This window comes from Callospermophilus lateralis, chromosome 4 (genome assembly GCF_048772815.1).
Source record: "Callospermophilus lateralis isolate mCalLat2 chromosome 4, mCalLat2.hap1, whole genome shotgun sequence".
Lineage (NCBI taxonomy): Eukaryota > Metazoa > Chordata > Mammalia > Rodentia > Sciuridae > Callospermophilus > Callospermophilus lateralis.
In genome coordinates, this window is record NC_135308.1 from 108487286 (window position 1) to 108510167 (window position 22882).

The window sequence follows — 22882 nt, forward strand, 5'->3', positions numbered from 1 at the left end:
AATGCAAAAAATATTACTTCAAAAAACATATGCAAACATGTGACTCATCTGACTCATATTTTACTGTTTTCCAGATACATTTTTATCAGGAAAATGTATCTTAAACCACCCGTTGGAAATGAAAAATAAAACATCAGTAACAGACTTCACCCTCCTGGGTCTAACAGATGATCCAGAGCTCCAGGTTGTGACTTTCTTCTTTATATTTCTCACCTATGTGCTGAGTGTTACTGGAAATCTAACTATCATCACCCTTACCCTGCTGGATTCCTACCTGAAGACCCCCATGTATTTCTTCCTCAGGAATTTCTCCTTCCTAGAAATTTTATTTACTTCTGTCTGTAACGCTAGGTTTTTGATCAGCATCCTAACTTGGGACAAGTCGATTTCCTACAATGCTTGTGCAGCTCAGCTATTTTTCTTTCTCTTCCTGGGCTCAACAGAATTTTTCCTCCTGGCCTCTATGTCCTATGATTGCTACGTGGCTATCTGCAAGCCTCTACATTACACAACCATCATGAGTAACAAGATCTGTTACCAGCTCATCATCATCTCTTGGCTGGCTAGTCTCTTGGTCATTTTTCCACCACTGACCATGGGCTTGCAGTTAGATTTCTGTGATTCCAATGTCATTGACCACTTCACCTGTGACTCTGCTCCTTTGCTGCAAATCTCTTGCACAGACACCAGTACTCTAGAGCACTTGAGTTTTGTTTTAGCTTTGTTCACTTTCCTGACCACGTTGACACTAATAATTCTCTCCTACACTTACATCCTCAGAACAATTCTAAGAATTCCCTCAGCTCAACAAAGAACAAAGGCCTTCTCAACCTGTTCCTCACACATGATTGTTGTCTCCATCTCCTATGGAAGCTGCATCTTCATGTACATGAAAATACCCCAGACCTGAAAACTTTCATTACTTTCTGAGTTTGACTATTTTCAGGATGTAGATGGAGCCAAGGCATTATTTGTCATTCTATGACTGGCTTTTATCTTAGTATGTCTTCCAAGTCCAAGTATGTTACTGCATATGGAAAAATCTCATTATTAATTAGGACTGAATAATATCCTAATGTGTATATATATAAAACACATTTTCTTTGTTTACTAATCTGTAAATGTATATTTAAAGGATTGATTTCATATCCTCGGTATTGTGAATAACGATGTAGTAAACATAAGTATTTGAAAATCTCTCGAAGATTCTGGTTTCAATTCTTTTGGGTACATATAAAAAAATTTTGGATTTCTATATCATGTGGTAGTTCTATTTGTGATTGTTTTGAGGAACAATAGTACCATTCTCTGTATGGGAGATGCCATTTTACATCCCCATCAACAGTGTACATGAGTCTCAATTTCTTCTCTTCTGGCCAACACTTGTTACTTTTAGTTTGGAGGATTGTTGTTTTTATTTTTATTTATATAATAGCCATCATAAAAGATGTGATGCTTCACTGTGGTTTTAACTTGCACTTCACTGATATAAGTGATGTTGATAACCTTATACATTTGTATATCATCTTTGGGAAAATAACTATTCAAGTCTTTTTCTAATTTTTTTTTCAATTGCATTAGTTCTTTTTTCTGTCAAGTCTATGGAGTTCCTTATATTTTGAATATTAATCCCTAACCATGTTTATGTTTTATAATGTCTTATAATTTTTTTCCATTCCATTGGATGCTTTTTCATTCTGTTGTTTTCTTAGCTGTTTAGAAGCTTCTAAATTTGATGTGCTGCCACTTGTCTATTTGGGGTTTTTCACCTGAAGTTTTGGTGTCATTGCTAAGACTAATGTCATGAAGCTTTCCACATATATTTCTTCCTAGGAGTTTTACTGTCTCAGATGTGTGTTTGTATATATCTGTGTGTATCTCTGTGTGTGTGTGTGTGTGTGTGTGTGTGTTGTCTCAGATCTTATGTTTAGTCATTAGTATTTTTCCAGTTCATTTTTGTGTATAATGTAAGATAAGGCTCCAGTTTCGTTCTTTTACATGAGAATATATCATTTTTAAAATTCTATTTATTGTATGTACTGTCCTTTCCTATTGTGAATTCTTAGCACCTTATAAATATCAATTTTCTGTAGATGCATGAGATTTTTACTGAGCTCTGTATTCTGCTCAATTAGTTTTTCATGCCTCTCTCTATATAAATGCCATACTGTTTAATTATTGTAGTTTTGTTAGATATTTAGAAATCAGCAAGTGTTACATGTCCAGCTCCATTCTTTTTCTCATGACTTATTTGGCTATTCAAACTCTTAAGGCATTCCATTCGAATTTTAGACATTTTTTTTCTTTCAGTAAAAAAACTGCTATTGAAATCTTGATACAGATGACATTGAATGTGTAGATAACTTTGTGTAAAGAACAATTGAACAAAATTAAAACTTCCAATTCAAACACAAGGTATCCTTTTATTAATTTTGTCCTTTATATCATTTCTCAGGTTTTAGAGTTTTTACTATGGAAGTCTTTTCTCTATTTAAGTTTATTTTAAGTATTTTATTCCCTGTTATTGCAAATTAAAATGTTTTCTTACTAATTTTTCAAACATATGTTGTTAGTGTGGAGATGAAGCTAATTTTTGTATGTTGGTTTGGTATCTTGCAACTTTACTTGTTCATTGGTTCTTACAGTGTGTGTCTGTGTATGTGAGTGTGTATTTTTCAATGCTTTTCTCATAGAAAATCATGTCATCAATACAGAAAGATAATATGACTTCTTTTCCAATTGAATGCCTTTCATTTCTTATTTTTATCTAATTGCTCTAGCTATAACTTTCAGTTCCATATTGAATAAAAAACATGGTGAATATGGGAATATTTGTCTTGAATTTGTTCTTTACGGATCAAGTTTTCTATCACTGAATAAACATCACTGATGTTTGTGGTGGGCTTTTTATACACTGTCTTATTACCTTGGGATTAATTCCTTCTAAAGTGTTTTGAGAATTTTTAATCATAAAATAGTAATTTATCCCCGGAATGCTCAACATGGGAAAAATCAATTTATTAGATAAACTATATTAACAAAATGAAGGATAAAATCACATGACCATCTCAATAGATACAGAAAAAAGTATCAAAATTCAATACTATTTTATTAGAAAAATACAATTCCTTTTTTTTATTCCTTATAGAAAGGCAAGAGATTCATCACCATTGATTTAAATTAAAGGGTTGATTGGATAGTGTTGATTCACAATCCTTTGAATAGGTGCAATTCTCTGAATTATCTCTTTGATCCAAGAGGATCAGCTATATGTTCATAGCAACAGTGTGCTGCTTAAGTGTATGAGTGCTGGAATTAGGTTGCCTGGCTTTGTATGCTGACCTTGTCATTTACAACCTTGACACTTTGAACAAACCATTACCTTCTCTGGAATTCAGATTTGTTCATTTGTTGTTAAGGAGGAAAAATAATTGTATTGAATGCATAGATTACTTTGTTCTGATTTTATGTAGTTAGACATTTAAAATAATGCAAGTAAACAAGTTCTCAGTAATGTTAACAATTATCATTGTATTTGGTCCATCTCAGTGTAGCACTGGTCCCAGCAGACTGTGGGATCAAAGCACTATAGATTGAAACCACTAAAACCAAGCCATTTTATTCTGACTGACACTGAATTTATGCTGATCAACACAAGCTGCAGAATTGGGGCAAACCTACACAAGGATCACCCTCTAGTACTGAAACAATGAACATGTCAATAACAAGAGTGCAGTAAACCTGGACTTAGGAAACTATCTAGTGTTGAAATGACAGAAATGACTAAAGACTCAAAAAATAAGCACTTAAAATTCCTAGAAAGAAAGGCCTAAACAAAGACATATTATGAAGATTGGAATAAACACTCAGTTTTTCAATTATGTTGAACAACAATAAGCATCAAGAACTTTCCAGAAAATACTAATTGTCACAATAAGATACAGGAAGCCAAGCAGATAGTAACCAATATAGATGAATTCATATATATAAAGAGAGAGAGAGAGAGAGTTAGTTTAGGTAGACACAATACCTTTATTTTATATATTTTTATGTGGTGCTGAAAATTGAACTCAGTGCCTCACGTATACCAGGTAAACCCTCTACCACTGAAGAGGAGAGCAAGTACAGGATGCTTCTTGGCAATCACAGCCCTAGCCCAGAGCCCAGCATCTTGAACTCGTGCACACAATAAAAACAACCAACAGACATAACATGACACCTCCTGTCAGTCAGTCACAGGCTCCTGAGCCAACAAACCAGAATCCGCTGGTGGGAGATCCATAGCAACTTAGAGAGTGTCTCCTGTGACCCAGCTCCTCTGGAGGGGTCCAAAACCAAGAATGATGGACATCTTCTAAATGTTCCAAATACTAATAAAATCCAAGCCATTTTCAATGTTTTCTTCACCTTGCAGTGTTTACTATAAATAACACTAACTTCAACTTAATCATATATATTAATACATATTACTCTCTGTCTGGAGAGTTTGTTGTTACCCTAATAGCTGACATTGTATCTTCAACACATTTCCATGTATTTTTTCTAATCACTTAAAGCATTAATTAGAATTGTTCTGTGCTTTCCCACCTCTGGTTTATTCTTGCTCCTCTTACTCCTAGTCTCCCTCCAACATTATCTACTATCATCTATTATATTACTGCATCAATCTCATGCCATCTATATTTTTCTTCTTTTCAACTTGGTGTGTATTCTTCTTTCCCACTTTTTTTCTCTTTTTTTTCTCTCATTTGCCCAGTCTTTCTCTTTTCCCCTTTCAACCCCTGTATAATGCTTTAGAAAATTTTCTATATTTAAAAAATAATGTAAAATCAGCATTATGTAAAAATGCAGCAAATACAATGTTTGTAGCACCACAATTAACAATAACAAGCTGTGGAACCAACCTGGGTGCCCTTCAACAGATAAAAGGGTAATGAAAATGTCGTACACATATACATTGGTGTATTACTCAGGTATAAAGAAGAATGAAATGATGCCATTTGCTGATCAGTGGAAGCTCAATAGAGACAATCATGCTAAGTGAAATAAGCCAGACCCAGAAAGTCAAAGGTCAAACGTTTTCTCTGATATGTAGAAACCAGTCCAAAATAAGGGGAAAAAGAAAAAGCAAAGAAAATGAGGGGTTCCATCCCAATAGAAGAAAGATCAATCAATTAGAAGACAGAATTGAGGAAGAGAGGAAGAACAGGTAAGGGAAGAACAGTGGGACAAACTGACCTATTTTTCTTATGAACGTAAGGGAATGTACCAGAGTGAATCTCACCATTATGCATATCCACAAGACAATAATTTATAAGCAAAAACTATAAGTAAATGGCAGAAAACTCAGTAGAGGAAAGGGAACAGGGGGAGTGAGGAGAAGAGGGAAAGGGGATATAGTGGGGATTGAATTAGAGCAAATTATATTCCATGCTTTCATACATGCCAAAGTGAATCCTAGTGTTATGTATAACTAAGGGAATCCAATTAAAACACACAAGAAAGGGGAAAGATACTTTTTTTTTTTGGTTAGAAAAATTCTGTCCTTCATTGACCATTCTCTGAAAATCAGAGAGTCAACCTAAGTCACCAGTATTTCTCCCCCATTTCCATAGTTTCATCTGCCATAGTACATCCAGATAGATACAACACAATTCTAAGGACAAAAACAATTCAAATTCAGCATATATATTATACATACTGTACTCAAAGAATTCAGCATCTGAAATGATGAACCAGACCCTAAATTGTCCAATGGAAAAATCACACATAAGAAAATGAAATCAGGATATAAACTATGCTTGCTTGGTTTATAATGTGAAAGGAACTATATTTTTATTTTTATTTTTTTCTTTTGGATACATATGTCAGTAGAGTATATTTTGCATTATTTATGCAAACATGGAGTATAGAAGTAAATGAGGGCTGGGGCTAAGAGGGTGGCGCACCTGCCTTGCATGTGTGAGGCACTGGGGTTGATCCTCAGTACCACATAAAAATAAATAAATAAAGATATTGTGTTCATCTATAACTAAAAAAAATTAAGGAAAAGAAGTAAATGATATATGAGGAATTTTTTCAGATATATATATTTCATGAGTTTTATGTTTATATTGTACTCTCAATTTTATTGTAACTTGCTGATGTGATTATGTACTAACTTTATCTTTCCTGAAATATGTATAAATATTCTTCCTATCAAAAAATAAGAATATAAATAGCACAGTTAATATGTTATGGTTTGGATATGGAGTGTCCCTCTAAAGCTCCTGAATCAATTACAAAAATATTCAGAGATAAAGTGATGAGCTTATGAGAATAGTGACCTAACCAAGCCATCTTTAATTGAATGTATTAACTTTGTACTTACTATATAAGTGGGAGGGGTATGGTTGGAGAAAGTGGGTCACTGGAGGCATGACTTTGGAGTTTATATTTTGTCCTCAATGCCTGGGGATGATAGATAGATAGATAGATAGATAGATAGATAGATAGATAGATAGATAGATCAATCTATTGGTCTTCTTGTTTGCCATGAGGTTATCAGCACACCCCCCCCCCACTTTCTGCCATGATGCTCCATCTCAGCTCAGACCCACTGCAATGGAATCAACTGTCCATGGTCTGAACCTATCAAACAGTCATCCAAAATAAATATCCTATCTTCAAATTGTTTTGGACAGAACAATGAAATCATAACTAACAATATTCTATGGCCTCTCCTCTTTCTATTTCCTGCTTTTTTACATGTTCCCATGAAGTGGTATTATATCACAATATCTTTTACTTATTTATAATAAATAAATAACTATTACTTTGGCAAGTATTTGTTTCAGGTTGAAAGAAAATAATATTAACAATATGAAGTCCAAGGTAAGACAAAACTGTCATTTCTTCCTTGATGGGGCTAGAATTGTACATTTTTCTGTTATTTCATATTGAGGAAAAACCCACAATTTCTAAAAGTGCCTAATTAAAATTACTCAGCTTTTCTTTAGGGTGCTGTCATCAGTACCATGCTCTCCAGAGACAGTTTAATTCTTCTCTCCAAAAAGAATCCCCTGTGTCTGTTTGCAGGAGGGAAAAAAGCAGATAAGACTAGCTTGTTTACTTAAAAAAGAATATTTATAAAGCCAAGTTTTCTAAAAGGAAGGTGAGAAAAGCAATAAAAAATTATAGCCCATCTTTATTTAAACCATAGTTACTGAGAGCCAAGTAAAATGTATTTCAGGGTTCTTAGCACCTAGGGTCAGGACTTTGTTCTTTTTAAAGAAATTTTGGGACACCAGGTATGTCTTGGATCATACAACCTTGGATATTCCTTTACTATTAATCATCTCAACAATTTTATTTCATATGCATAATAGCTTACCTCTTCTCCATTGTTATTGCTCCTTGATTTTTATTCATGAAATGAGCCTTCTTTTGATTAGTTTCAATTGATTCACAAATAAAATATACACCTTTATGTAGTCTATTTATCTGTAAGTATTACCACCAAACACCTAAAGAATTCCATTATATTCTTTCCTGCTTTCTCACCTACCCTTTTTCTTCCTCTCTCTCTCCCCTTATACCTTCCTATATTCCTTCCTTCCTTCTTTCCTTTCTTCCTTCTCTCTCTCTCTCTCTCTCTCTCTCTCTCTCTCTCTCTCTCTCTCTCTCTCTCCTCTCTCTCTCTTTTTTTTTTCTAGTAGCTTTTCTACATTGCATGAAAGTATGATCTCTGGCTCTGAAATCCTTCCCTGTAACCAGTTCTAAACTGTCCATTTTTCTCCTGCCATCTCCATTTCCAGACTCATACATCTACTCCTAAATAATAAGTCGATACCAGAAACACTTTTACTCAACGACAATTTTGAAAAGCTACCTGAGGAACTCACTTTCAGACTGAACATGAATTGATTACTTGGGACTGCCCTTAGAGCTTCTGCCACCGCCCAGAACACCAGATTTCTCAAGAGGTCACAAGCTTGTTCCCAGACTAAAAACAGCAGAACTTCTTGGATTCTTTGCTCAGGTCTGGTTATAGGACCTTCTGCCAATACTTGAGACCATGTCCCAATCCCATAAGGGCCTCTGTGATGCTAGCAATATGTTTTTAGTGGAGCATTCCTACAAGCAGGTTCACTATATATAGCAAACATCATCAGCCCAAATGCCATCAATATGCTACATAAGTTTGTCATTATGCAAGAAAACCAGAGGTAGGCACAGACTGAGAAGTGTATATAAAGATCTGAAAGCAGAGCATCCAACATTGTCACTCAAGGAAAAGTAACCTAGCATTTGGGTTTCAGCATTAAACTGCTACCATGTGAGGTTATCTCAAATAAGTGCATTTTTAAATTTCTTGCTTCATTTATTTTTTTCTCCTTTCTAATTATTGTCTAATCTACATCACTTAACTTTGGCCCTCAGAAACTTATCTATACAGTGATAAATTATTATTGAATTCAAAAAGGAAAAAAATTTTTTTTAAAGAGAGAGAGAGAGAGGAGAGAGAGAGAATTTTTTTAATATTTATTTTTTTTTAGTTATCGGCGGACACAACATCTTTGTTTGTTTGTGGTGCTGAGAATCAAACCCGGGCCGCACGCATGCCAGGCAAGCGCGCTACCACTTGAACCACATCCCCAGCCCCAGGAAGAATTTTAATACATTGTAAAATTCTGAGTTTGCTTCTTTAGAATTATGTAATAATACTTTTTATTGTCCTGATTCGTGTGAAATTATTAATTCTCCATGCCAGTAAGAATGAAACTGAGTATCATGAAAAATTAAGAAACACACTTCAAAAGGTTTCACATTCAGAAATTCAGAACATGTGCTCATTGCAACAGTATTTTAACAAAAATATTTTATATTTTAAGATTATCTACTTAGTTTTTACACACACATGGTCAGATATTTAAAGGAAAGTAGGGCACATTTGGCAATATAATTTTCTTATGCAGATGCACTTATTAAACCTATGAAGAGACTAACTTGATATTAAATGGATGGAGATGTACACTGCAGGTAAGTGACATCGATTATTTTGGTGTAGTTTATGTATACTTTCCAAATTTAGTACATCTTTTTTTTTTTCAAATATCTGTTTGGTGGTGGATGAACACAGTACCTTTGTTTATTTATTTTTCTGTGGTGCTGATGATCCAACCCAGTGTTCTACCACTGAGCTACAACCCCAGTCCCCAAATTTAGTATATCCTGATGGTTAATTTATTGTTTACTTACAGGCCTTTTATGTTTTCTGACTCAGATAATGTGATGAAAAGTCTGTCTTAAACTTATTAAAGAATTGATTTTTATTTTCATCTTTAGACCTGGAAGAAAGGAACAATAGGAAATGAAAAATCATACATCTGCAACTGAGTTCATTCTTCTGGGATTAACAGATGACCCAAAGCTCAATATTTTCATTTTTCTCTTTCTACTTTTCACCTGCATACTGAGCATTACTGGAAACTTAACAATTATCACCCTCACTCTGGTAGACTTGCACCTAAAAACACCCATGTATTTCTTCCTCAGGAATTTCTCTTTCCTAGAAATCTCATTCACCACAGTTTCTATTCCTAGATACCTCGTCAGCATAACAACAGGGGATAAGACCATTTCCTACAATTCTTGCATGGCCCAGGTGTTTTTCTTCATATTGCTTGGCTCAACAGAATTTTTCCTTTTGACTGCCATGTCCTATGACCGTTATGTGGCTATCTGCAAGCCTCTGCACTACACAACAATAATGAATAGCAGGGTCTGCACCCTGCTTGTCCTTGGTTCTTGGCTGGCCGGCTTTCTCATCATCTTTCCACCTGTGATCATGGGACTACAACTGGATTTCTGTGATTCCAACATCATTGACCACTTCACCTGTGACTCCTCTCCTATGCTTCTAATCTCTTGCACAGACACGTCCTTACTAGAGCTCTTGGCATTTATCCTGGCAATATTAACTCTCATTACTACCTTAACATTAGTGATTCTGTCCTATGTGTTCATCATTAAGACAATTCTGAGAATCCCCTCTGCTGAGCAAAGGAAAAAGGCCTTTTCCACTTGCTCCTCACACATGATTGTTGTCTCCATTTCTTATGGAAGCTGCATTTTCATGTATGTCAAAACTTCAGCCAAAGAAGGGGAAGCCTTGACCAAGGGCATAGCCATGCTCAATACCTCTGTTGCCCCCATGTTAAATCCTTTTATTTACTCCTTAAGGAACCAGCAGGTAAAACAATCTTTTAAGAACTTTCTCAAAAAATGCTGGTCAAGTAAATTTTAATGATAAAGAAATGTGTTGCCTGAGTATAAATAGAACCTGATATCTAATGCAGTACTAGTATTCTTCCATTTGTCCATTGTCTTCCAAAATCAACTTCTTTTTCCAGAATGTTTTGTTCATCAGGTTTCTCATTTTGATCTTCATTGCCACAGCTACCATTTTACATTTATGTGTGCTGAAAATCCTCAGCATGTGTTAATGTCACAAAAATAAGAATAAGAGAACAATGATATTTAGTATTAGTTCTATAATTCTGATTTAAGTGTCCTTGAAGAACTTTCTTTGAGAGTACCATGCCAAAGCAAAATAAATGTTATTTCAAGCAACCTTGAAAATTATTTTTCCAAGTGCGTTAAGTATTTAAATAAGCAATTTTTTTTTGGTGAGGTAGTGTCTTTGTGCACTTTTATATTTCTCCTTTTGTCTTCTATTGTTTTTGCATCATAAATATCGTTCCTAGTGTATCAATATACAGGTGTTATATCTTCATGATGCATTCCATCTTTCATTGTTATAATGCATGTTGCTTCATGTTTTCTGAGTTTCATTTCAAGATTATCAAAGGATTATCTTGGTATTTCTGGAAGACTCCTGCTATCTCAACATTAACAAACTTTTATGATGATTGGTTCTTCACTCATTTTTCCTTTTAATTTGCTAACATTGAGCCTTGACTTCATCTTAGACTTCTTTGGAAAGATCCTGTCTTGCCTTTAGTTTCATTGGATCCAATGCCTTATTTGTCTATTTTTTTTTTTTGGCAGTTTATATATATCAAATGTGCCCTTTCTCTCACCTTGTTCTCAAAATATCTGGTTCAATCATCATATACTGAATTATTTTCCAAGTTCTGTATGGTTTTACTCTTTTAAAAGATAGGGGTGTCTTTGGAGACTTAGGAGTGTGTGGGGGGTTAAGATTATTTAAAATATCTACACTTCTGTAACAGTAAAGTCTAGCTCCTTCAATGCATTTGGAAAGAGGAAAATAGTGTTCTGGTAATTGTTTAACAACTAGTTTCTAATAAAAAAATGTTCAGACATAAATTTTACAAATGCAACTTATAAATAATAATAATAAAACATACCTTCATCTTCATTGCAAATTTTATACACCCAATTCATTTTCACAGAATGTTTTTATCGAATACCAATCTATGAGGAGAAAATGTTGCAGTTCAACATCAGTTTGACAAAGTCAAATTAAATTATATTTAATCCACTTTTTCCTATAGATTTATCGACATTAAGTCTGAGAAGCAATGTCTTATTTAATTAATTTTAAATATAATTTAATTACATTGTATAATTAATTTTAAAATTCATGGCATTATTTAATAACTTCATCTCAAGATTTTTAAAATCTTGACATGGTGGCATTATTTCCTTTTTCCAAATTAAGGACAAAAAGTCTATGTTAGGGTATTCATTACAATTGCATTTGCCATACACCTCTAGTATTTTCATTATGCACATTGTTACAATTTCCCACCTGTCTTTATATTTTTCCATTATATAGCTTTATTTTTATTTTTTTGTTTTATTAGTACATTATGTTTGTATATGATAGTGGAGTTCAGAATAACATATTCATAAACGCATGTAACATAATTTTTTTCATTGCTTGACTTTAGTACCTACTATTGACTACCTTTTTTTACTCTAGTGGTCTTTTTTCTATTTTTATTTTTTTATTGTTGTTACATTGGTTTTATTTTTGTTTTCATACGGATTATTGAACCCAGGAGGACTTTATCAATAAGCTACATTCTCAGCCCTTTTTATTCTTTATTTTGAGACAAGGTCTAAATTGCTTAGGCTCTCTCTAAATTGTTGAGGCTAACTTTGAACTTGTGCTCCTCCTGCATCAGCCTCCCCATTTGATGGGATTAGAGGCACGTGCTTCCAAGTGTCTTTGCTTTTTAATTGGTGAAAAATAGTAATTCATAAAACTGGAATTCATTGTGATATATTCATACATGTACTCAGCACAATTTGGTCAGTTTCATTACACAGTTTCTCCTCTTCCCCACCCCTCCTGCCTTCTTCTCAATTCACTTTCTCTATTCAACTGTTCTCACCCCCACCACTTTTCTTATCCTCTTTTTCTCTCTTCCACTCACATATGAAAGAAATCATAACACTTTTGACTTTGAGTCTGGCTTATTTAACATAATAGCATGATTTCAATTCTGTCCATTTATCAGAAAATGACATAACTCCAGAATTCTCTATGTCTGAGTAAAACCCCAGTGTATACACATCACATTTTCTTTATCCATTTATCTGTTGGAAGATACCTGGGCTGTTTCCACCACTTGATGATTATGAACTGTGCTGCTATAAACATTGTAATGCAATTATCACTAAAATATGCTTATTTTAGGTATTTTGGGTAAATGTCAAGGATTGGAACAGCTAGGTCATATGATGAGTCTATTTCTGGTCTTCTGAGGAATCTCCATACTGCTTTCCAAAGAGTCTGAATTAATTTGCAGTGCCACAAACTGTGTATAAGTGTACCTTATTGTCTACATTCTCCTTAGCATTTATTATTATTTATGTTATTGAATCTTGCCATTCTACCCAGAGTGAGATTAAATCTCAGTGTACTTTTGATTTGCATGATGCTAATGATGTTGAACATTTCTTCATGTATTTGTTGTCCATTTGCATTTTTTTCTTTTTAGAAATGTCTGTTGAGTTTATTTGTGCATTTACTGAGTAGGTATTTGTTCTGTGTTAAGTTTTTTTTCTTTATATATTTTGGATATTAATCCTTTGTCAGAAGAATAGCTGTCATTGATTCTCCCCCATTCTATAGGCTACCCTTTCACACTCTTAATTGTTTCCTTTTCGGTGCAGAAGATTTAAAATTTGATTTCATCCCACTTATTAATTGTTGATTTTATTTATTGAGCTTAGGGATCTTATTAAGGAAGTCAGTGTCTGTATGTATATGTTGGCATGTTAACCATACATTTTATTCTAAGACTTGCAAAGTTCTTCCTCTATATTGTATATCTTTAGTCCATTTTGAGTTGACTTTTAAGCCAGGTGAGAGAGCGGGATCGGGTTTTATTCTTCTGATACAGATATCCAGTTTTCCCAGCACCATTTCTTTAAAAGTTTGTTTTTCCTCCAATGTATGCTTTTGGTGCTTCTCTGTATCTGTGTAGTATTGTCTCTGTGTTTCTATTTTACTCCATTGGTCTTCATGTCTGTTTTGATGTCAGTGCCATGCAGTTTTTGGTACCATTGCTCTTCAGTAGAATTGAGACTCCGTACTGTGATGCCACCAGCCTTATTCTTACTGGTCAGGATTACTTTGGCTCTTCAAGGTCACTTATTCTTCCTTATGAATTTTAAAACTGTGTTTTTCAAGTTCCATGAAAAATGTCATTGGTATTTTCATGGAATTGCATTAGATCTCTGTATTACTTTTGGTACTATGGCCCATTTTGACAACATTAATTCTGCCTATCCAAGAACAGTGGAGGCTTTTCCATCTTCTAATGCCCTCTTCAATTTCTTTCTTCAGTGATCCACAGTCATTGCACAGGTCTTTTGCTTCTTTGGTTAGATTTATTTTCAGTATTTTTTGTTTGGGTATTTGTTTTTGTTTGTTTGTTTGTTTAGGGTGTTGTGAATGGAATTGTTTTCCTGATTTGTTTCTCAGCAGATTCATTAGTGGATTAGTGAAATATAGGAAAGCTATTGACTTTTGGATTCTGATCTTGTGTCCTGCTACTTTGCTGCTACTTTATCAGCCCTAGAAGAAACCTGGTGAATTTTCTGTATGTGTATAGGATCATATCATTTGCAAATAAAGATAATTTGATGTTTTTTTTCCTATTTGTATCCCTTTAATTTCCTTTTCTTAAATGATTGCTCTGGCCAAAATTTCTAGAACTATGTTTATAGGTTTGGTGAGACTGGACACCTTCATGCTCTTCTTGATTTTAGAGGAAATGCTTTCAGATTTTCCTCATTCTTTATGATGTTTGTTTTAGGATTGTCATACATGTGCTTTATGATGATGAGGTAAGTATCTTCTATCCAAACTTTTTTCAGTGTTTTTTTAAACATTTATTTTTTAGTTGTAGGTGGACACAATACCTTCATTTTATTTTTATGTGGTCAAACCTAGTGCCTCATGCATGCTAGGCAGGCATTCTACCTCTGAGTCACAACCCCTAATGGAAACCAATGCTAAGTTGTGTCAAAATATTTTTATGTATCTATTTAGATGATCATGTGGCTTTCATTTTTATTTCTATTTCTGTTATGAATTATAGTTACTGATATATATATCAGTAACTATAATATATCTCCAAACTTGCATCTCTTGGATGAAGCCAACTAGAACATCGTCTACAGTCTTCTTAATGTATTTTTAAATGTGAACTGCTGATATTTTACTAAGGACTCCAGGGTCTACATTAATCAGTGATATTTTTCTGTAATTTTTTCTCTTAATGTGTCTTTATCTCAATTTGGTATCAGAGTGATACTAACTTTATGAATGAATTTGGGAGTGTTCCTTCTTTGTGTTTCACAAAATAATTTGAATATATTAGCATTTATTTCTTCTTTAAGATCTGGTAAAACCCAGCTGAGAATTCATCTTATCCAAGGCTTTTCTTTGTTGAAAGTCTTTTTATTACTGCTTTAATATTATTCCTTGATACTGGTCTGTTTAGGTTTTCTGTATTCTCTTGTTTTAATTTGGGTAGGCCATAGTATCTAGAAATTTGTCTATATCTTCTAGATTTTCTCATTTATTTGAAAATATGTTTTCAAATAGTTTCTTTTTCTTTCTTTCCTCCTCCTCCTCCTCCTCCTCCTCCTCCTCCTCCTCCTCCTCCTCCTTCTTCCTTCTTCTTCTCCTCCTTCTCCTCCTTCTCCTTCTTCTCCTCCTCCTTCTTCTTCTTTTTTTTTGGAACAGGGATTGAACTTAGGGACCTTTAACCACTGAGCCACATCCCCAGACTTTTTTGTATTTTATTTAGAAACAGGGTCTCAAAGAGTTGCTTAAGCCCTTGATAAATTGTTAAGGCTGGCTCTGGATGTGTAATCCTACTGCCTCAGCCACTATAGCTGCTGGGATTAAAAGAATGAGCTACCTTGCTCAGCTCAAAATACTTGTTTATACCTCTGGATTTCATCCATGTCTATACCTTTTTTTTTTTTTTTTTAAATCTTTAGTGCTTTTGGTTGGGATCTTCTCTTTCTTTTGCTTAGTTTGACTAAGATTTGATCTTGTTTATCTTTTCAAATAATTAACTTTTTGTTGCATTGGTTTTTTGAATTTTTTTTTATTCTAAATTCCATTAATTTGATCTCTGATTTAATGATTTCCTGGTGTTTATGGGTTTTAGAATTGGTATTTTTAAATTTCTCACATGACCCATTCCTCATCAAAAGGGTATTATTCAGTCTCGACATGTCAAAATGATTTGTTTTTTATTGTTTTATCAATTTAAAATTCATCCTATTATTAGATATTGAATAGAAGGAATTATCTCTACTTTTTTGTATTTTATAAGACTTGATTTGTGCCCCTAAATATATTCTATTTTTGAGAAGATTCCATGTACAGCTGAGAAAAAAAGTAAATTCAGTTTTTGAGGGATAAAATAGTCTATAGAAGTCTCTTAGATTCATTTTGTTTATATCATTTTAAATGTCTATAGTGTCATTAGTTTTTGCCTGGATAATCTATCTGTTAGAGAGAGAGGTATATGAAAAAATCACCTAGTATTATTGTATTAGAGTATATCTGAGTCTTTAAGTAGTATTTTATTTATGTAATTATGTTTGGGCATAAGTTTTTAAAATTGTTATATGCCATCATTGGATAGTTCCCTTTACCAATGTAAAGTGACCTTTCTTGACTCTTCTGATTAATTTTGGCTTGATGCATGATTTTTTGGACAAGAGAGTAGTTACTCTAGCTTACTTTGATTCTCCTTTTCATGGCATATCTTTTTTTACCCTTTCAATTTCAACCTGTAGCTGTCTTTTACTATAAGGCATATATCTCATGAACAATATATGATTGAGGCCAGTTTTAATGCAATCTGCCTGTCTATCTTTTAATGGGAGAGTTGAGACCATTGATATTTAGTGTTTTTATAAAAATGATCATTTCCTCGCATTTGATTTCTTAAAAAAGTATGGAACACTTTATGAATTTATATGCCATCCTTTCACAAGGGCTATATTAAACTTCTCTGTGTTTTTGAAAATTTAATATACGTGCTGCCAAAGTGAACATCCACCCATCTTTCTTTAATAATATAGTCTTCCCAATAAACATTTTCAATGGTTTCTGACCTATAGATAACAACCTCACAATTTAACAGACATTTTCTTAAAACAGCAAATTGACTATTGATAATTTAATCCACTATACATTATACTAGTACAAATCTATAAACCTATCATTATTTTGTCTATGAATTTCCAATTATTGCACACAACTCACAAAGATATGAAACAAGACATTTTGTAAGACATTCAAGCAAAAAAGCAAAAGAGAAAATGAGAGATGTGGATAAAACATGTTATTATGGTTTGGATGTGAGGTGTCCCCCAAAAGCTCATGTGTGAGACAATGAAATGTTTGGAGGAGAAATGATTGAGCTATAGACTTAATCTAATCACTGAATTAATCAGTGATATGCTTAATTGAATGATAATTGGAGGCAGGTGGGGTGTGGCAGGAAAAAGTGGCTAATTGGGGGCATGGTTCTGGGGTATATATTTTTATGTGGCATGTGGAGACACTCCCTCTGCTTACTGATTACCATGAGAGTTGGTTCCCTCTGTGACACTCTTACACCATAATATTCTACCTCACTTTGAGCTCTGAGGAATGGAACTGGCCTTCTATGGACTAAGACCTCTGAAACCACAAGCCCTCAAATAACATTTTATTCCTCTACAATTGTCCTGGTTGGGTCATTTTAGTCACAGTGGTGAAAAGCTGACTAAAACACATGTAAATGTTAAATTATAGGATAAATGTTAACTTTATACGATCATATATAATTAATACAGATACATAGATACATAGAGGGTAATGGTAGATATTGAAGGTAAATAAAGCAAAATTATAAAATATTATTCAAAATTTATCTGAAGATGGTTGTTCTAAAAGTCAAAAATTGGAAATAATTGAAAATCAATGTAAACCTTTCCTGAGTAAAATTGTAAGAAAATACATTTATTTATAAGTACTGCTCTATTGAGAACCAGAAATTGGGTGGCTCTAGACATTGGATTTTAACCTATTCTTTGCAGTTTTTTGAGTTTTTCCTAACTGGAGTTTATTGAATCTCTTACATATGTAAATCCATGTCCTTCCTTAAATTGGGGAATTTTAACAAGTTATTTCTTCAAATAGTCTCTTTGCCCTTTTCTTTCATCCTTCTGGTTTTCCCAAAATGTATACACTGCAAGTCCTATAGGCTCAAATACTTTTTCTCTGTTTTTTATTTCTGTATCCTCTAACTACATAATTTCAATTTTCCTACCTACATTCAAGATTTTCCCTTTCTCATGGGCACTAAAAGCTGCTCTTGAAGTCCTTTGCAAGATTTTTGTTAGCTCTGTACTTTGCAGGTTGAAATTTCTGTTTGATTTGCTGTTGTAATCTGTCACTTTGTTGATATTTTTCATTTATTTATTTATTTATTTTTTGTTTGTAATAGTTCATACTTCCCATTCTATCCTACCTTTTATTGGTGAGCAGGGAAGTTGAGAGCCATTTCAGCCAACTTTGATTTCAGGCCATTCCAGTCTTTGATCCCAGGACACCAAAGGAGGAAATGTTAAATACATTATTTATTTATTTTCATTTATTTATTTTTCATTTTACTGCTTCCTTTATTTGTCCACAGTTACATTCAGCTCTTTGAATACATTGGATATGAAGTACCTGTGGAATATGTCCATTGTCTGCATGTTCTGAGGATCTTTTCTTGAAAATTTTTCTTGTGTCTTCCCCATTTCCAAACCCCATTCATTGACTAGGCCATACTTTTTTAATTTTTTGGTAAGCCGTTAATGTTTTTTTTTAAACTGGACATTTTTAATATTTTAATTTGGTTATTCTGGGAATTAAATCCTTTTTCCTTGCCGAGTTTTCCTGCTGTTGTTTGTTGAGGACTGCAGTCATATTGATTTAGAAACTTTACTATTTTTTATAAGATTCCTTCCATTATCAGGTGCAATCACAGTGGTCTCTATTTTTTTTTTTTTTATCTCGGTATTCAGAGAATGACTCCTTAGAATTTTTTTTTAAACATCTGTAGTGTTCCAGCCCCCTAAAAAATAAAAAAAAATAAAAAGGAAAAAGTAAGTAGAAATCTTCTGGTCTTGTGACCTGACTCAAAGAAAGGGGACGCCTTCGATGTAAGTCGGGCTGTTTACAACTCTGCCTTAGTCTTCAACTGCTGCTTTCATGAAGCTCACACAACTGCCACAAGTAAAAGCCTATGGTATTCTAAAGGCTTTTCCAACAAATTCCTGACCCTGGGAAGGTATATTTCAGTCTGGCTTCCATGATATATGAGACGGCCCTTATGAGGTGATTTTGCCCAAGAAAAGTTTGTCAACTTAAGTCAACTTTAGTCAAAGAAGAGCTAATAGGGTCAATTTAACATAATGGCAAGAGAAGAAGGATTTCACTGAATTTCCCCAAAATATAGCATTTTTATTTGATGTTTTTTTTTCTGTAACTGTAGATCAAGAATCATTTTTAAAATTGTTGACTTGCAGCTAAACAATGTTTCCCAATAAGACATTGAACTTATGTTTTATGGTCATTAACTTTTCAAAGTTGTTACTTCTTTTGATGACTTGTTTCATTTTCTTCAAGCACAATAAAGCCAAGCAGTTGTAATTATTACTCATTTTATTACTATTTATTTAAAAAACTCCATTCTGTATATTAACTAAGTAACCAAAAACATGAGAGAGAATTATCAAAACTGAGGTTTTAAAGTAATTGGACATAGATTAATCCTTTCCCTCACTAACACATTTCAATATGAGCTTTACTTTTGAGGGACCGCTGTTTTGCTACTTCTTATTGAATGTGTCTAGTGATGATCTTTATGCAGAATAAGAGCACCAAAAATGTATAAGAAATTGTATTATGAGTTGACATTCACTTTTGCTTTTACCTGTAGATGTTTCAGAATTCAGAGCATAGCCATGCCAAATGAAATATTAGTTGGAGAATTTATTCTTCTGGACTTACAAATGACTTAGAGTTACAAGTTGTAATATTCTCTTTTAATAACAATACCAGCTATACACCCTACATCCAAGGCAGCTGGTCATCTGCCAATAAATAGATTTCTTGATGGGGGTGGTGTCCCGAGATTCAGATGCCCATCAGATAATTGCATCTCCCTGGCCTCAGGTATATGTTGATATCTCTCTAAAATAGGTACCACCCAACAAATTCCCAAAGTTGCCATCAGAGCTTGACCTCAGTCATAGGAACTTCCCATTTAGAACTCTGTATCAGCCCTACTTTGGAAATGCTTTGATCTACTCTTTCTAGAAAAAGTTTTCAATAGTTCATACTTCCCATCCTATCTTACCTTTATTGGTGAGCAGGGAAGCTGAGAGCCATTTCAACCAACTTTGATTCCAAGCCACTCCAGTCTTTGATCCCAAGACACCAAAGGAGAAAATGTTAAGTAATTTGCAGGTCTTGTCATCTCTAAGGGGCACACAATCCAATAAAAATGGAAATAAGAGCAGTAAGGCATGTATAACAAATATCTCTCCTTGTCCATACTTTTGGCCACCTCATTGTACACAATTCTTTCATTTTTCATTAAGAATTTTTTGTTCATTCCTATTGCATTTGCAGATTAGTTCATGCATATGCAAATACATGCATGTTTGTTCTTTTTAGTTTCATCTTTCTTTTTTGTTTTTAGTATCCTTTTGTTATTTTGTTCCCTGATAGCTGATGAGTTTTCACTTTTGCTTTTCCTTTAACTGTTGTTTGTTTGGGTTTGGTTTGTTATACTTTCTTTCCTTTTCTCTTCAACAGTCAAAATGTCTTGTTCCTTCTTTCTGTTTCTTTCTCTTTCTCACTTTCTCTCTCTCTGTGTATTATTTATAAATGTATTTTTATTATTATTTTTTCTTTTCTCTATGGGCTTCAGTATCTTCCCCTCTCCTACTTTTTCTCATTTCACATTATCAATATTCTAAATTTTCTTTGCCTTCTTTCCCAATTTTCTTATCTCCTGTGTTTTCACCATTTAAACTATTTAGTTTATATAATTTCTAACCCACCTTTCTTGTTTTTTTTTTGTTATTAGTATAATGGATGTTGTTGACAACTGATGTTTATATTAATACATTATCTTGTTCACAACTCTTTGTTGTTTGACCTGGTGTCAATTTCTGACCCTGCCATTCCTGTTTTTGTAGTTATTAGTGTAATAAAAGTCATAACATATAAGTAGTGTTCACTGTAATGCTGTATATTGTTCACTGCTATTGTTACTATAGTTTATCTCCCCTTTTTATAAGGGACTGAGAATTCAGTTCGATGATAAGCTCACATTATGGACACTCTGCTGCTGAGATACACTTCAACCCAGTAAAGAGACATTGAACCTTGGTACTCACACAACATAACCAAATTCAAACTTCAGCAATACTTCAACACAAAGAATTCAGGAAACAAAAATCCCAAAGCAATGACAAGACCTATGTAAAAATGGCTACAGGGGGACATAGGTCCAACTCATAGAATTTTGCTCCTATACCAACAACAGGAAATCACAATACCTTATTTCATATATTTTTATGTGTTGCTGAGAATTGAACTCAGTGCCTCACATGTGTAGGGTGAGTGCTCTATCACTGAGCTCCAGCCCCAGCCCTCATGGATGAATTTAAAAGAATCAGTTGATAGCTTATTAGAAGAGATAAAAGCAATAAGGGAATACACAAACCAATAAGGGACAAATATCCATATATAGGAAACTTATTGGTCACCACACAGACTTAGCTTGACCAAGTCTATTCCAAGATATACTTAAATGAAGTTATCAAATGTGAAAGATAAAGAGAAAAGAAGACTCTTAAGGTGGCAGGAGAAAAGAAACAACACATAAGTGTGTCTCAATTAACCTGACAACAGACTTTTAGCAGAAATATTATGGGTTGGAGAGAATGGCATCAGATTTTTAAAACAGTTAAGGGAAAATAAATTATCAATAAAAAAATACTGTACCAATCAAAGCTATTCTTTGAAATGAAAAAGAAGAAAAGGTGTGCTTAGCTAAATGCTGGGAGGATTAGTCACCACCAGAACTGAATGCCAAGAAATGCTAGAGGGAGTTCTTTAAAATGAAAGAAAGTGATGTTTAAGAGTAAGAAGGAAAAATGGAAAGATTTAAAACTCAATAGTGAGAGTAACCATACAGATAAATTCACAATGCCTTAGTGTTGTACAGTAGTATGTATGAAGATGGTGAACAAAACAAGACAAATAAGAACATTATATGTTTACATGAAAGATGTGAGGTGAGGTATTAAAAATTCAAAATATGAGGAGGCGTGGAATACAAATGTAGTGTTTTTATTGTTATAGCTTCTTTTTTTCTTAGCTTTATAATCATGCTACGTTGTAATCATTTTTAAATAACTTGTTATACTCAAAGATGTCTTTGTACCATCAGAGTAAAAACAAAAAAAATCTGTGAACAAAAAATAATAAGCAAGAAATCAAAACACTGTCACAAATGAAGTAAATCACTTAATCAGAAAAGGAGACTGTAAGAAAGTAGAAAGGATAGGAAGGAATTACATTAAAACCAGAAAAGAAGTTACAAAATGGCTGTAGTAAGTATTTGCATATTGAGACCTCTGCAGGGCCAAGGCACACAGCAGGTCTGGTATACCCCTTCCCAGGCTGGGCAGACACTTGCCAGAGCCTAGTCTCTGGTGCGGGACCACCCCTTCTGACCAGTGGATTATCGCAGGAGCTGAGATCCTGGCCAGAGTGCCCACACCAGCCCACCCAGGATCCAGGCTCTCAGTAGACCCAGTTCACCTCTCCCCTGGTGGGGCAGACACTCACCAGAGCCTAGCCAAGGTGCAGGACCACCCTTTCCTACCAGCAGACTACTGCAGTAGGTCAAGTCCAGCAGCCCAGATCCACCCACTTCAACTTAAGCAGGACCCAGACCCAGGATGCAGTAGCATTCATTGAGAGACACCGGCATGGTCTGGAAGTCCATCATCAAGGTGAGGTACAGACAATCTGCATGGGTACTACAAGAATATAGTAAAGAAACTGTAATATCTTAGACCCACACTGCAAAAAAAAAGGAAGACACATTACAACATGAAAAAACAAGGGAGGAAAGAGCCCCAAACAAACCAGGACACTATAATAACAGAACTTATGGACAGCAAAGTTGATGAACTGTCAGAGAAGGGGCTCAGAAGGTTCATAAATAAAATGATCTATTAATTAAAGAATGACCTAAATTAGCAAATATAAGCAAAGATTGATCACTTCAACAATGAGATAAGAGAGCAAATA

At 34.0% G+C, this 22882-nt stretch overlaps 2 protein-coding genes and 1 non-coding gene across 3 annotated transcripts; 2 read left to right on the top strand and 1 right to left on the bottom strand.

Annotated features, from left to right (window-relative positions):
• Positions 1-88: 88 nt before the first annotated feature.
• Positions 89-910, top strand: LOC143398474 (olfactory receptor 6C76-like). Its single transcript, XM_076855386.1, has one exon. The coding sequence runs from the start codon at positions 119-121 to the stop codon at positions 908-910; it is 792 nt and encodes a 263-aa protein (XP_076711501.1). The 5' UTR covers positions 89-118.
• An 8442-nt stretch (positions 911-9352) lies between these two features.
• On the top strand, positions 9353-10288 carry LOC143396963 (olfactory receptor 6C76-like). The gene has a single exon (XM_076852967.1). It carries the CDS (start codon positions 9353-9355, stop codon positions 10286-10288), a length of 936 nt encoding a protein of 311 aa, XP_076709082.1.
• A 6172-nt stretch (positions 10289-16460) lies between these two features.
• Positions 16461-16565, bottom strand: LOC143398673 (U6 spliceosomal RNA). Its single transcript, XR_013091283.1, has one exon. It is a non-coding gene; the product is annotated as a U6 spliceosomal RNA (small nuclear RNA).
• Between the last annotated feature and the right edge of the window lie 6317 nt (positions 16566-22882).